The sequence below is a fragment of the Atractosteus spatula genome, chromosome 17 (genome assembly GCF_055471065.1).
Source record: "Atractosteus spatula isolate fAtrSpa1 chromosome 17, fAtrSpa1.hap1, whole genome shotgun sequence".
NCBI classification, from domain to species: domain Eukaryota; kingdom Metazoa; phylum Chordata; class Actinopteri; order Semionotiformes; family Lepisosteidae; genus Atractosteus; species Atractosteus spatula.
In genome coordinates this window covers 12,920,579-12,936,954 of record NC_142722.1, presented here as the reverse complement: position 1 = coordinate 12,936,954, position 16,376 = coordinate 12,920,579, and the positions used below count along the sequence as shown (strand labels likewise).

Genomic DNA, 16,376 nt, shown 5'->3' with positions numbered 1-16,376 from the left:
CACATCGCAACACTGGGCTTTTAACCCCCCCACGGACAAAACCCTGCGAGTTCATTCTCGACTGACGCACACCACACATCCAGAGGAAGAGAAAAAGGGCATACATCGTCCAGTGTGCATGGTGTCGTCTACTCCGTGCGTTTGCACAGCCCCAAGCGTAGCGCAGGTGCTACTGTCTATTTATTACCGGGATTATATAGAAAACCGAAGACAAAGGCTGTACTTTAAACAAAAACGATATTCAGTTTCGTTGTAACAAATATTATCATGCATCGGACTTCTTTAAATATCAAAACGAAAATGCGTGTTATAATTTTGAGGCTTGAAAAGCGTTAAACCAACTTTCTTCAAACTAGATTTTGTTACCGTATGTATATAAATGTAGGAATTGTCAGCTGCCTTTCTCTAGAGATGAAAGCAATCCACAGAAAAAGGCGAGTTCAGATGTACAATATTCCAACTGAGGAGCTGGAGGTTCTCTTTACAGCATGACCGTGTCGTGTGAAATCATGAGAGCACAAAGCTCGAAAGGTGATTTTTATCATGTTTTATTTACAATTTAAAAAAAAAAGTAATCGGCAAAATAATAAAAAAAAGCCCTTTGGAGAACGCTAAGACACGGAAATTTATACAAGTGGTAAAACCGCTGCTACTGGGTTTTCATCTTGTCAGCAAGCAGAGTCATGAAAACGCCGTACAGGCAACAGGCCAGTAAAACGCAGAAGGCGAACGACAGCGGCCCCATGGAGCAGACGACCGAGGCGAGCAGGTAGAGCAGGAGCAGGGCGAAGAGGGTGCGGTAGCTGCCGAGGCCCCGCAGGCTGAGCCGAGGCCGGGTCTGCCGCTCCAGGCTGTGGCGCGTCGCCGGACTTCGGGTCGTCTTCCCCGGGGCGGGAGGGCGAGTCAGGTAGTAGCGGCTCAGCCGGCCCAGGAAGTCCCGCCTGGAGCACAGCGAGTCCATCTCTCCTGCAAACTGCACCGGTTCTCCGTTACAGCACCTCACGCCCAGACCTCCCCCGCCTGCCACCCAGTCCTGCGGAAGGCCTTCTCGGGCAACCCCAGCATGAACTCGCCCCTCTTCACGACTGCTACCACAGACGTGCACTGACTTGTTTTTAATACAGTGCCGAGGAATACCGCAGAAAGCGTCAATTTTAAAAAGCTACAAAGATGTTAAGAAAAGTACCTGCTTATCAAAGTACAGTATGTAGTACAAATGAGAATACTTGTAAAAAAGGCTTAGTTTTATTTCTTACTTTAAATGCTTATTCACAAAAAATACTGCCAATCTTACAATTTCCAAGTATCAAATGGCAGCTTCAACACTTACCCGCTCATTAATTAGAGAGGAAAGCCTGAACAGCAGACGAACTAAAACTGCGCTTTCATAACTTCTTATAGGCTGCAGCTCTGGGTCCCCCTGGTAGTCGATCTCAAACCTGCGCAGCCCATTAATAATCTGGAAAAACACAGAGCAGTTTTGCGCTCAAGACAAAACTCCACGGTTTATGAAGGTGTGCCATTCTGGACCCTTTCTAGATTCAATCATGTTCATAAGTGAAGATGCTCCAGGGCATGACCATGTAAACAGAAATACAGAAATATTTAAAAGAATCAGTTCAGTTTTACATTGGTACTTTATAAAAATAAACTCGAGAAGTTTACTATTATGACCCATGAAACTCTAGTGTAAGTTCTGTATTTTTTACACTTGCACTCTTCACTCTGTGCTGAAAATGAGAAGAATCCTTCCCTACCTGCATCCTTCCCAGATCTGTGAGGATCAGCCCATTCTCTCCCCGTATACAGTCAGGAAGCTGCTTGGATCCAAAATCGTCTTGTGTCGATACATAGTTCACCATCATCTGCGACAGCTGTCCTGTATTCAGCTATGTGGGGGCAGGAATTTATTACACTCTCAAATCAAATAGCTAGTTTTGATACCATACCAAGACTCAAAGGCAGTTACAGTATCTTATTTTCCCATGGATGTATTATTGAACCAGCTGCAGCTTAGCAACTTCATGATGGGGCTCATGTTGGTACAAGAGGAAGCTCTTTAGGACAAGGAAGATAACTGGTACCAACAAGCTCCACATCGGTGCATCCTGACCATGTGGTTAGTGTCCATGTTTGAATATGTGAAGAAGACATGCTGAATTTCAATCTCAACAACATCTAAATGGGGACGGACACTTTTATTTTTACTGCACATGAGCCGTTCGGAAACCCACCCGGAATATCTGACGGAGGTACTCCAGCACTCTGTCCAAGTACTCGTCTGTCTTCTTTATGCTTTCCAGTCCCATATCATCCACATCACTGCCTGTATAGGACGTGTTGGGGTCTGAGGAGCCAAACCCCAGCCAGGAGAGAAATGACTGATTGGCTGCTGCTTCTGCTGTGTGAGCCGATATGGATTTTGCCGTTTGCCTGGCTTGTGCTATTAGCTGGACCAGTTTTAACACCTGAACAGGTTTAAAACACAAGTACAAGCGTTATCTTTATTGGGAAAAATAACACATAAAGTAATAAAAGATTGCACTTATGTATCTGTTCTGCTGAACAGTCTAATATCAGAATTTGAAAATGAAGCACAAGAGAAAACTACTGTATTTATAACCTATCAGTTTATATACTACACATACATTCCAGTCTTTCAGATTTTTCCCCTAAAATAATTTGTGGAAGACATATAATCTTAAAATATGCTGTATTCTTCCTGTGTGAATCAGCACTGAATACTTTTTGCTTGATTTAGAAACAATCTGATGTGACAGATCGAATACAAGTGAAACAATTCTGAAAAGACCAAATGTACTTTATGTTTTGTTCTCAAGCCGGCACAAGTCAGGATCCCTTCGGTTTGTGACTCACCGCATTTCGCACTTCGGCTCCAAACATCTGCTTGTACTGGCAGTCCTGCCCCTCCAGGCTGTACACGTGGCTCTTGACCTTGAAGACGGAGTCTGTGATGACCGGCTGCCGCGAGGACAGGAAGCTGCCGCCGTGGCTGGGGGACATGAAGAGGCGGTGTTGGCGATGGTGGAGGACGTGCTCCGGCTCCAGGAACAGCTGCTCCCCTGAACAAATAAAAAAGGGACACCCCTCTTTATGTGCCGATTGCACTTAAGTGCCAAACTGGAATAAAAACCTGCAGACACACTGACCAGGGCCAGAATTTCCCTGGCATCCACTAGGGTGATGTGTGGCCACAATAATACATCAGCAGCCCCACTACAAAGCAGATCAGGTAGAGAAGTCTGAGAATTTACAACACCAGCTTAATTAAGGAGGCTACATTGAGCAATACCAAGTGTAACTCAGCCAGGAGTTATGAACAGTGCAATGGGATCATTAATGACCAAGCAGTCAAAAACATAGGTTACAGTCTCATCCAAAGGACAGTAACTCCTGTAAACACACTCGCACTTTGGAACCGATGTGGAAATTCTGATCCACAGGGAGGAGTGTTACCTACTGCTCCACCAATGCCACATTTGCCCTTATGATTCCCCTGGCTTTGCTAACAAATCCATCGGTTAACCAAACATTTTGCTGAAGGCATCAAACACCAATCAACATGCAAAGGAAGACCAATCAAATTTCAGAGGTGGCAGATTAAAGAATATACAACAAACAAAATGTTGTTTTATTTAAATTTAGAAAATAAGGTAGGTGCTACCACCTTGGTAAGGAGAAAAAACTAATTAAACATGGCTGGGAAGAAACTCTAATCATATTTGTAGCACTATTCTGTCCCTTTTAGTTATCACTGGCAGAAGAGCAGTAACAATTAAAGAAGTGTATTCCATGGTTCTCATGTGAACCATGTTTCGTCGTACTGCCTAAACCATTCCTGTCATATCATAACCTAATACCTTTAGTCACGAAAATTACAGTATGCTTTAATTTCTGTTATAACCTTTCTGAACAAAGTGTTGACAAAAAAACACCCATCTATTTTTTTTGCCTTACCTTTCTGAATCATTTCTGACAGGTTAGGTTGTGCAAAGACTTTTGCAACCCTGAAGAGCATCAGAGCATTTTTGGCATTAACCAGATCAGTACGCACTGCTCGGTTTAGAAAACCCTGGAACAGTTTGGTGTACATTAACAAATTCTCCTGCACAAATGAGGCCCTGGTAACAGAAACAAGGAAAACAAGAAAGCAAAGGAAACCAGGTTAGAAATTCCGTAAGGGATAAATTATACAGTACAACACAATGTGCATCATTTGAAGTACAAACACATTACATTCTCATAGGGGACAACTTAAATTTTTACATATAAAATACAATGAAAATACGATGAAATAAAACTTATGGTTTCCTGTAACTGTTTGTTTTTATTTGTGGAACTCCCAAAATATCCACTGACAGATCTGTCAATTTAGCAACTGGTACAAAAAACAACTAATCGATCATTCTCAGGGTGAATAGGATGAACAATTGGTATAAAAGACATTGCTTTAAGTCAGGGGTGTCAAATTCTGTTTGTGTGGAACTGCAGTGTCTTCTGACTTTTTGTGCAGCCAAAATCTCAGCTAATTAATTGATCTAATTAACAAAGTAAATGGATAAATATAACACAACCCTAAAGGCTCTGTGGTTACTGTATCTTGAAGGCTCAACAGTATTGTTTTAAATATAAACTATACAAAATGTTCTCCAAAAATAAATTTAATTAGATGAGGTCTGCTGGAATGGAAACCAGCAGACACCACAGTCCTCCACTAATGGAGTCTCCGACACCCCTGCTTTAGGGAAATAAAAGAGAAAAGGTACACTTAATATTTCAAGAATAAGGCTATGGCGTTTTTCAAACTAATCAAAAAGGAGAAAATGATTTTCTTCAACATATAAATATCAGTCAGATAGAAAGGACCGTACCATCTGTCAGGTACACTTCGGTTCTGATTGTCCGCCTGTGGACTCTGCTTGTCAGGAGTGTACCTCCATGGCTGTATATAGCTTAACCACGTTTCCAGTACCTTTGGAGAAAATGAAAGCACTCGAGATGAGAAAGAGTATATATGTCACATCTTACAAAGTCCAAAATCATCTTCTTATCACCCATGTTCACTGCATAATCACATAATTACTTCAGAACTCATAATAAAAAAATACATACTGCTCTAAAGGAAGCATCAAGGGGCCAGTGACCAAAGCAGTGCTGCAGGAAAACGTACAACTTCTGTTGCACAAACCGAGGGATCACCACCCTGGAGACAGATAAAACCACTTTCAGTTATTCAGGGAGGTGCAGCTGTATTGCTTACAAGAAGTGGCAAAGTTACAAATGAAAACTGAACGTACAGTACATCAGAACGGCTACAGGTTAAAGGGGGCCATTCTGGCTCATCATACTCATTTAGTTGCGTTTTAGTTGCATAAACCATTAATCGAACAAAACCCACAGAAAGGCGTAGTGTACATAATCCAACCGGGCCTGCATGTGTTTGGGTAGTGCAGAGCATATACTGTACACTGCATAGTCACCTGTGCCTGGGGCCACATGGCTGGTATCTAACTGGCCAACACTGCTGGATTTCCCATCTGTTCCCCCATGCTGAACCTGCGGGTCAGATCCCAGCAGTGTGGTTGGGAATTCTTGGATGAACCTACCCAAAGACGAATACCCACCTCTTGAACTCCTCGAGAGGGCTGGTGTGAGAGTGCGTTGAGGGCGAGGAAGATATCTGCTCTGGCTTCAGACTGTTGGAGAAGGCATGGAGGTGTTTCACTAGGAGTCTCACCACCAAGACGTGCTCCTCTGTAGGGCTGAAGGGCTCCTAAAATTCCACAATTCCACCCCCAGGAGAAAATCGGTTACATGTTGTTCTCTATATACACAGGAATTCCTCTTGTAACAAAGCAAATCACAACAGGTCACATGATGGAGGGGAAAAATTGCAATTAATTTAATACTAAGCATGACATGTAAGTTGTCTCCTAGTGTATTCTTAACTGAATTAATTAAATATCTGCTAATATTATCTGCAATTGTATCAAAAGATGTTAATTGCACAAATACTGTTAAAAGTAAAATGGTTTTGTTTCTCAAAGCTTTTGATAAAAATGAGAACACTCTGTGGATTGCTTCATTCTCAAAAGGATCACAAACAAATGTGCCCTCCAAATGTATTCATACCCTTTATGAAACAGGAACAATAAACATCAAATAAGATATACAGATTGGATTATTTCTTGCTTACATTCTGCATAAAAGTCATATTCTCCATAAATAATTACTTGAATTCCACGAAACATGGGAGCTAGATTTATTCACACCCCGCTGTGGTTAGTATTTTGTAAATTCTCTTCAGGAAGGGACTGCACAGACTAGACACCTCCTGTAGTTTGCTATGCAGTTCTGGCACTTCAGAAGGAAAATTGCCTCAGTGATGAAAAACAGAAGTCCTTTGCTTTCCATTAGTGAACTGTCATCTTCAGGTAGAATCACAAAATGTTCAATTGGATTGCGATTTGGAAATTGAGGATGGACAGTCGTAACATTTATTTTGTGTGCAGTTAAACATTCCTTTGTCACTTTGGATGTACGATTTGGATCACTGTCATGCTAGAACACAGAAGGAACCTGGTGAAAAAATGTGACACTCATTTTCCTGGAATTCAATTATTTAAGACAAATATTACTTTTCTTTGTTTAGTGCCATTATGATTACAGTCAACACAACAAGACTTGAAGTGGGAGATATCCAGTCTGTAACTCATTCTACTATATTACATTTTCTGTTCGTATTTCAATAAGGGTATTAATAAAAGTGTAAGATGCTGTATATTATATTTGCAAAAAAATAACTTCAGCATCCTATGGGATTCCCCGAGAATGTTTTTAAAAAGCTCATTAAGAGTTTTGTCTAGAATTCAGAATTAGTTAATATAATCCCATTTTCTATTCTGAAGTGACAGCATCAATCATTAACTGCTCTTAAAATAAAATATTAGAGCAAAATCACCCTAAATGTGCAAGGAATAGTAAAACAAATTTAAGAAAAGATCCAAAACTAAAGAGAAGCATTAAAAACAATTTACATGTAATACAACAGATTAAAGCAGATTTTAAAGCAAAGTAGTACATACTTTGATTAGAGCAATAAAGACCACTTAACCATATTTTAAACTCTTTCTTTGAAGCTCTTTGTAGTTAAAACTCGAAAAGGTAACTTCCTTTCTATCAAAATACCTATGAAGATCTACTTTTGGGCAGTTCTGTTGTGCTGTGGTAGTGAATGTTATTGAGACAGACGGTGAAATGGGGGAAAATAAATATGGCCAACATTAACAGGTAAAAAACATATAAAAAGAATGACATTACTGTGTATAAACACAAGGCATGCATTGGAAGAGAAAATCAAACGATGCTTAATGCCACCCACAACCCCATCTTTGATTCGTTTTTGTTTTTTCCCCCCTAAGTTGCCTTAGACTAGCTCATCAACCCACAACAATACAATGAAAAGATAAAAGTACTTGGTACGTGTGGAGGGTCCCATAGCCGGGCGGGGTGGGAGTGCTGCAGTGCAAACTGGAAATACCGAGACGGTACTGGAGCACCTCCAGCTGAGAGGAACGGCACAAAGAAAAAAAACAACACCGGAGTGGGGGGGAGGAAAGAGAGAGAGAGAGGGAAGGAAGAGAAGAGAGGAGGAGGAGGAGGGTGAGAACGAGAGAAAAGAGAGGAAGGTAGAAGGCAATTGAAAGAGATCAAAAGGAAACAAAAAAGGGGGGTTGGGGGTTGGGGTAGGAGAAAAAAAACATTGACAAAACAAATAGTATGCCATGACATCGGAGACGCAGTCGCCGCTTTCCCGTCTCTTACAGCGCTGGCCTGCGCTAATGACTGGTCACTTATTATGGACACTGTCAACTGGGGGCTTATCTGTTTATTGCATTCTAGAATTCTAACATGGAATACGTTTCAGAAATGGGAGAAGTGCTAACTAGCATGAATAAACGAGTCAACTGAGAAGAAAGCCGCACGGCATGTCTCTTAGTGGCAGGAACTGTGGTACAGTATGTTCTTAAACTCACTCACTGTGTGCATGGTGGAGGCCAGTGTAAGATGAGAAACAGCCTTCATCTGAGAGTGCGACACACTGCAGCACGTTCAGAATGGAAAAGTCAGCTGAAACCAGTCATTGTTAATCTACACTTTCTCTTCACCTCTGAGACTTCAGAAGTAGTGGTTCACTTTGCTCGCTCTATACTGGTCATAAGGGCACAAAGGTTGTACTCCAGTTGAACTGTCTTTTTCCTCTCAATAGCTGACCTGCATGAATGTGTACACATTATATCTTTAAAAGACATGCTGAATGGGAGAAGGGCCCTTATTTATTCAAGAGTTAATGCACTGTTGTGCTGCAATAGTTCTGATATGCAGTGTATCAGCTGAAAGGACATGGTTGGGAACAGCGACTTTATTAATTAGGGTCTTTTAATGACTAATGGAGCATGGAGTCAGCTTCAAACAATAAACAGCCAACATGAGTAAGAAGACATAACATGACAACAGAAGAAAGAGCAACTGATAGGGACACCATGCAATGGAAATCAATTTGAAGCACCAGCACTTCTGCCAGGCTCTCATGCTGGAATTCAATATCACCACTGTTGCCCATAAATCTAAAGACTAATATTTACACAGATTCACAGTACCTGTTTCATCAAACATTCTGACTTGTCATCAGTTTACCGCCTACACAGATCAACATAGCTCAGCACACTAAAGTGACAGAAATTGCCCTCCTTTTTGATAGTCTTAATTTTATTAATAATTAATAATTGTTGGATTTGTAAAAGATGAGAAATAAAGAATATAAGAATTAATAAGTGATAACTCTGTAAGATTAAAGAGATTTTTATCTTAATGATACACTGATGACAGACTCTAGTAGAAGAGAAATGCTTAAAAAAAGAACAGCAATTGATGGACTGAGGCATGCTTGACATGTGAATGAAAAACAAAAATCCCAACAGATGTACTTCTTGAAGAATTCAAAATCAGAATGGCTTTTTAGTGATCTGAATAAAAAACGAGTTAAGGGAGAAAAGAAGAGGCTGAAGCCAACTGCTCTTTCCTATTCAAAAAGATGCATGCAAGCTTCACTCATTACTGAGCTTCACGTGCTTGAAGAGTGAAAGGCAAAAACCCACAGCACTGCGTGACGAGGCAAAGAAGCAGGCTTCCTGTGCTCTTACCTTCACCTGCGGGGACTGCATCTTCTGGTACATCTCCAGGGAGTAATGATGAAGCCACATTTCCACAAACACCTGGCAGGGAAGACATTCAGAACACCTGAGCATCAGTATCTCACTGCCCTATGACATGTTTTTAGCTTTCGACTGGGTATAGTATTGGCTGCTTTTGATTCAACATGGGCAATAGTTCAAACTCCCAAATTATAAAGTCAATAAAGAGAATTCTTACTTTTAACATGCTTTTATGAAGGAGTGAAACTACTATCAAGGTAATGTACTTGCTCAGCCCATCTTAATCGCTTTTTTTATAATACGTTGGGAAGTTCTCTGCTGACGGTGGAAACATACTGCTCTCAAAGCCCCTAAAAAGTAAACTAATGAGCAGAAATAATCTAAAATCCTTTGGAATGAAACAAACGGACTTAAAAGACCCCTCACGTATAAATCACTATATATTTGTAAAAGGTCAAGAAATTCACACTGCAGCGCAGACGCACCTGAAGAAGAGTCTCAGACCTCCAGATCTCCTGTGCTGCTGGATCTGCATTTACAGAGGGCTGGTGCGAAATGTGACGTTTCAGGAGGCTGCTGTTGTGGACGCCATAGCCTGCAAATGGCACTGTGGGGGACCTGACAAACAACAGCATCCAGTCACAAGTGCAGAGTCAAAAGAAACTAACAAACATACATACGAGCGGCAGTGTGGAGCAGTGGTTAGGATTCTGGACTCATAACTGGAAGGTTGTGGGTTCAAATTCCAGGGGAGGCACTGCTGTTATACCTGTGAGCATAGTAATCCACCTGAATTGTTCCAGTAAACACCCAGCTGTACAAATGTAAGTTGCTTTGGATAACAGCATCGGCTAAAAAGATTAGTAGCTGATGTGGAACATTTCATCCTGGTCAATAAAAAGCAATGTCTGGGACAAAAAGAGAGTGCGAACTGCAGGAATGGAAGAATTAGAGCACATATTGGAGCAAACGTATACTGCAAGGGATTGCACTGAACAATAAACAGCCAAACAAAAGACCTTGTTTACCATGACAAGGTGATATCAAAAATGTGATGAGCACACTACATAGAGGCATGTACAGATTAAAACAGGCTGTGAATTTTCTTAAAGACTTGACAGGTGAATGAAAAACATGTTATTTCCGTTTAATAATCTACTCACAATTACAACCAGATAAAGTAAACACAATCACAAACACAATCAGTTTATTGACATGAATCCTGTAAAAGATTCATTTCAGATTAAGAAGACAACCATGTCCATTGATTTTTTTAAATCTAAATTAATGGAAGCACAATTTAAATTTTGTATTACCTGGGAGCAGGAGGTGACACCGTGCCTCTGACATCTGAGAATGGGGACGGTGGCACATTTCCCTCTGTAGGCAAAAAGTACTTCAGGTAGTTGTCAACCAAGACAAAATAAGCACTGTCCGAAGCGTTGACATGCTGCCCCACTGGATAATTCTGGAAGGAAGCAGGAAGAAAGTCATGCTACCAGCATCGGAAAAACATGATCAGAAACGTACATGGTTCAATGGAGTGATGACAGGACTATAATGGATCAAACACTATACTTATAAATATGTGCACAACTGTTACTACAGCATAGCCAGCCGACTTATTTCTGGAGAAATGAAGAGCTCCAACTTTTAAAAAAGATTAAACTGTAATGGCAGCAGCATAGTGGTAGGTAGCATATGGCTCAGGTTTTTAGACCTGGGTTTGATGGTAGCCCGGGGCACTTTCTGTGGGGAGACTGCATGTTTTCCCTGGGATTGTGTGGGTTTTTGCCCCAGGGTGTCTTTCCTGGCACAGTCCGAAGACATGCTGACTAGGCATCTCTGAACCGTCACTGTCTGCTTGTGTGCACACATGCACTTTGATGGACTGGCATTCCACCCAGGGTGGAGTCCCGCCTTGTGCCCTGTGCTCCCGGGATAGATTCTGGACTTCCTTGGGAAATTCCCAGAATTAAGGGGCTTGCTGTTAACAGATGGCTGGAAATAAAATTCAGTTTAAATGAGGATTTTGACTCATTTGATTCATTATCCCCTCCAGCCATCATTCTGCATCTTATGTGTATTGACAGAAATTACTACATTAATATAAAATTATACAAAGTTGCTCTTACCCTTGGAGTAATAAGGCTTGAAGCAAAATAAAACATATAGTATTCAAATGGATCTGACAGTTATTAAGGAATAAGACACCAAAACACAATTCTCCTTCCATGGTCTCTAGTTCTATTATTTTCATTATCAATCAGCCAAGATGTTTGCATTTCTAAAAAAGTAGCATTAAAAAAATGACTCAGTAAAGCCCTTAAAATTTCACTGTTAAGCCAAATAAAACTCTCGGTTTCTGGTTTTTCTGGTAAATTAGTACTCTGAAAAACAATAATTATTATTACATTTTGTGGACACCCTATCTTAAATAAGAATTAAACCTTGAGAAGTATATATTAGGACATGTATACAATAGAATTTTCAAAATTAATATTATTCCCAAATACACAGTAAAGAAGTAGGTATATTTATGGAAAAAATATATGTAAGGACAGGAAAAAATGTTCCTTCTCTAAATTTATTCAAATCTCAAAAACCATGGGTGAAACATCTTGACGAGCACCCTATAAACAGCAGAAGCAGGCGATGCATTTTCTGGAAAGGATACTGAGGGACAGGCTGAGGCTCAGGAGGCCGGACAGAGGGGACTGCAGCTTGTTGTGGAACAGCGGGCAATCTGGGAGGACCCCTCCCTGGATGGAGGCTCTCACTGGACCCTGGGCGAGAAAAGAGAGCCCGTCACCCATCAGCCTTCTTAGCGATAACCACTCCTCCTGTTCCTCTGTTATTCAGTTATCTCTCTTCCTGTTCACACTCACATGCCCACCTACAGTCTTGAGTGCTGTCTCTTGTGGGCCCAGCCCCCAGTTGTAAGGCGCCACCTCTTAAGCGACAGTCAGTGCGTCAGGGGTGTTTATGTTTTTAGACCCTGGCCAGCCTTGCCAGCCCACCAATAAGGACCGCTAAGACCCCAGAGGGGTTCAGAGCACTTCTTTTCTGTACTTTACTAACCCCTACTTCCACCCATGAATACTAACCACAGCACTCCAATACTAACCTCATGTATTGTGCAATAAAATCAAAATCAGCACAATCTCTTGATGTGCATTATTAACATAAGAAGGAAATGTTAACAGTGGTATTGTCAGCTCTAAAAATGGAATACAAGTAACAATAAGATTAATATCTACTGATGTTTTTATTTAATGGGATAGGTTAGATTGGTTTACATAGTTTTACATCATGGCACGGTCATGATAGAGTTTATAAGAACTTACAGGAAGATAACTGACTGAAAACTCATATTTATACTCCTCAGCTTGCAGCTTGTACACCAGCTTCATCATTGGACCACTGTAAAATAGATAAGTTCAAACTCACAATAAAGACAAAACCAAAATGTTAAATAAAATTTAAAACTGTCTTATTCTCACAATATATACTGATGGAAAAAAGAAACGCAACACCTCCTCCTCCACACTCTGGGCCTCCTGTCTGCGTGGGACAGGCTGAAGAGTGACTCGTCCGTGAAGAGGACCTGATGCCACTGCTGACGAGTCCATCGCAGCCTCTGTCTGGCCCAAGCCAGTCAGGCGTGAGTCTAGGAGGTGTGAGCAGAGGGTCTCTGACAGGTCGTCTTGCTCTAAGGCCAGCAGCATGGAGCCTCACTGTCCTGTCACTGATGCGGGCGTTGTGTCTGCCAGCAGTTTCAGCAGCAGTACGGGCGGCAGATCTGAAACGATCTCTCAGATGGACAAGTCTGATGTGTGGTCTGGTGTGGTCATTAGAGGGTGACCGGATCTTGGACGGTCTGTCCTGCCGGTCTGCTGAAACCTTCTCTGCAGTCGGGACACAGTGGAGAGGCTTACTCCATAGCGTCTTGCAAAGCTGGCACATGACATGCCTGCCTGCGGCATGCCAATGGCCCTCTCCCTGGCTTCTGGTGACATCCGAGGCATTATGGAATGCACAGAAAACTAAGTGTGGCTTTTTTCTTGCAGTGCCCTAAGCATTGAATTAAGGCCTTTTTAAAGGTGACCTGATCAGGCATTGTTCTACCTGGACCTTGTTGGATAAAAGTGCACCTTACGGGCTTTCGTGTGATTGGCAAGTTGCAATGCCTCACTGCACAAGCTGTATTGCTGGTCACAGGGCTTAAAACAAATGTACAACTTTTTGTGAAAGTACATAAGCTATAACTATAGTATTCTCATTCCAGAAAGTGTTGTGTTTCTCTTTTCCATCAGTATATATAGAGCCCCGAGTGGCAAAGTCCAGTATTGCATGATTTTGCAGGATTACAAGCCAGTGCCCTGCTATAGGTTCTTTCTCGTTTTCATTCTGTGGGAATATGAATATTAATCTTCAGAAGTGAGATGAACAATATGCATTATTAAATCATAGAATATCAAATAAAGACATGAGACACTAGCTAACGACTGAAATACAAGGCAATTTAAAGGCTTTCAATAAGAATAAAAAAAGCACTTTTATAGCTGTGGGAGCTATAAAGATTTGCGCTAAAGGCTTACCTTGGATTAAGGAACTCCAACACTATATTGTATTCATTTACTTTGGCCTGGAGGTATCGCAGATTCCAGCCCACAAGGACGCCATCCAAGCTTCCAAAGACAGTCTCCACCAGCCAAGGAAAAATCAAGTGCAGCTCCTGTGGAACCCAGATACAACAGATCATTAGACAAACTCCCCATCAACTGCACCTGTGACACACATACCTACAGAATGTGTGTCTGTCTCCCTAGAAGCCTCCTCAACAACAAGAGAGGTTAAAAACCACTGGTTAAACTTAAACATAATTTGTTTTATTAGTAATGTACATCTATTCTAAATGAAACGCCACCACTGTTGATTTTAAACTCAACTTTTAACTCTCATCAGAAAAATGTCTGTTTTATTTTATAGTCAAGAGAAACAAAAGTAACAATAACGCAACAGCTGTTCAGATTATAGTACAGTTAGTGACTGGGTTTTCAACTGCTGCATGCTGTGCTTCATGCTACTATTTTAGAGGCATATGGAGCTCTGCACCTGTTTTTCTAAACCCTACCCAGTAAACTGTAGTGACATTTTTAGAGTAATATGGAACAGCTGTCTGACCCATTCTTTGTTAACAGAGAGAAGGCTTCATGCCATAATAAAGACTTCATAAAGGAACAGACAGAGGCCAAACTGCAGAAAGGAACACTTTAATTATCCAAATGCTTCCCCTGTACTTGAAGCCATCACTAATTACACACATTCATTTTATGCAAGTTATCCATAAAAGGGTTTAGTGAATACTCAACCTTGGCAGGATACTCATCAATTATCTTCACCAGTTCTTGGCATTGCTGGAGAAGAGACTTGTTCATGCAATCGGCCTTCAGATTCGCCTGCAGAAAAAAATATATTTTAGCTTCTCAGCTACCTCTGAAAATCACATAGATGTTTCAGGTTGAAGACAGTGCACTGCTCTACACCACCTCTGAAACCTGAATGCAGATTTACAGCTGAAGGTGCTTCAGTTAAACCCGAAAGTGAATCATCTTTGTTTTCTTTCCCTGGCTTTACCACAGTACACACTCTTAAAAAAATGCACACACCTTGTAGCAAACAAGGAACAAACAAAAGACAGAACTTAACTTCACCCAGTGTTAAGATGCAGGATTTTTTTTTAATCATATACAGTTACATGTTTCTAACATGTTTCTCTACCCTGTGTCCACTTTGCAGATTCAATCATAACATTAAAACACAACAGACAGCTGCAAGCACACATACATTACTGACTGTCGGAAACATGTGTAGAGTTACCTACAACTGCAAAGGAAGCAAAACTCAGCGACTCATACTAACCAGTAAGAAACTGGGCTGCTGTAATTGAGGAACAGCCATGGAAACAGGGTTGCTGGAGTTCTTTTTGCTGGAATATACAGAGAAGTTGATATTTACCACACACCATTACCACACTACAATGTAAGTGAAACATATTATCAGTTTAATATAAGAAATGTCTTCAAGTCTATACAGCCAGAGTTGCAATACATTATATACAGTACTGTTCTTGGGAGGACAAACTGAAATGGGTGATATGCAGTCCTGAGGACGACGAACTGTAATATCTGACACAAAGTTCAGCTAGATGAATTTGAATAAAAGAAATGTAATCAATGTCGTTGTTTAGGTCCTGTACAATAAAGGGAAAGCATATCGAATTACTGTGTATCCATACGTAATTTAAACGTTAGTAATACAAAGGAATACAAACATTAATTTTCTTTCATTCGTAGGCTCTTTCCTCAGCGTAATGTCAGTGCACTGTGAAATACCACGACAAAAGCCAAGATTATAACAAAACATTTAAACGTAACCATTATTATACAAGCAAACAATTTAATAGACGTGTTTTAAAACATTGTTATAAAAACAAAATGAAAATGAAAAACTTAACTGCATTATATATTTTAAGACACTTATTGGCGCAGAGCAAAGCAACATGACCTTATAAACTTGTGTTCAGGTTGTCACTGCCACTTCACAAGCACAAATATCGGTTTCAGTTGCGTTTACAGCTCAACGTTTAGAGTCGACAAAATAAACAAACAACACTTTCTCTCTTTATTTGCACTATTAAATTTTTTTAACCTCTTACGTTTGTTTAAGAAGCCTCCAGCTTTGATACTGTAACTCTCAGTTCCAAACTACCGCGTTGCCGTGCAAAATGTGCGACGGGCTTTGATGTCGTCATCTCTCAGTGACGGAGGCGTTCGCAAACATGAATTACGTGCTCAGCCCCTCTCCAGTGTAAGTGCGCCGCCTGGCAATGGTAGTTTGTATCTAACCTCTAAACAAACTTCAACTGTTTGTTTTCGGTTGTTGTAAGAACGGTTTTATATACAAACCATATGCTCTCATAGATCATGCTGTAATGGTGTCAAGTAGATCATATATCACGTTTTAATGGATTGAGTATGTGTTCTTGCACATACCAGAGAGGATTGTGTGTCTGCAGAAAATGAGACGTTGTGTTAGCTTTAAATATAAATGAATTTCACATTTTCAGGTTAATTT

The 16,376-nt window shown here is 40.8% G+C and overlaps 1 protein-coding gene across 2 annotated transcripts; it reads right to left on the bottom strand.

The window, feature by feature from the left end:
* Window positions 1–533: 533 nt before the first annotated feature.
* smpd4 (sphingomyelin phosphodiesterase 4) lies at window positions 534–16,033 on the bottom strand. Of its 2 annotated transcripts, XM_088935897.1 has the most exons (20): window positions 15,958–16,033; window positions 15,162–15,228; window positions 14,612–14,698; window positions 13,838–13,974; window positions 12,584–12,659; window positions 11,914–12,022; window positions 11,372–11,424; window positions 10,553–10,704; window positions 9,722–9,854; window positions 9,225–9,296; window positions 7,497–7,586; window positions 5,646–5,794; window positions 5,134–5,224; window positions 4,893–4,993; window positions 3,979–4,142; window positions 2,878–3,083; window positions 2,235–2,468; window positions 1,758–1,889; window positions 1,331–1,459; window positions 534–973 (listed from the first exon to the last, which is right to left on the bottom strand). In XM_088935897.1, exons 2-20 carry the CDS (start codon window positions 15,198–15,200, stop codon window positions 650–652), a joined length of 2,478 nt encoding a protein of 825 aa, XP_088792023.1. In that variant the 5' UTR covers window positions 15,201–15,228; window positions 15,958–16,033; the 3' UTR covers window positions 534–649. The 2 variants fall into 2 exon arrangements, with proteins under 2 accessions (XP_088792023.1, XP_088792024.1); XM_088935898.1 differs by lacking the exon at window positions 7,497–7,586.
* Between the last annotated feature and the right edge of the window lie 343 nt (window positions 16,034–16,376).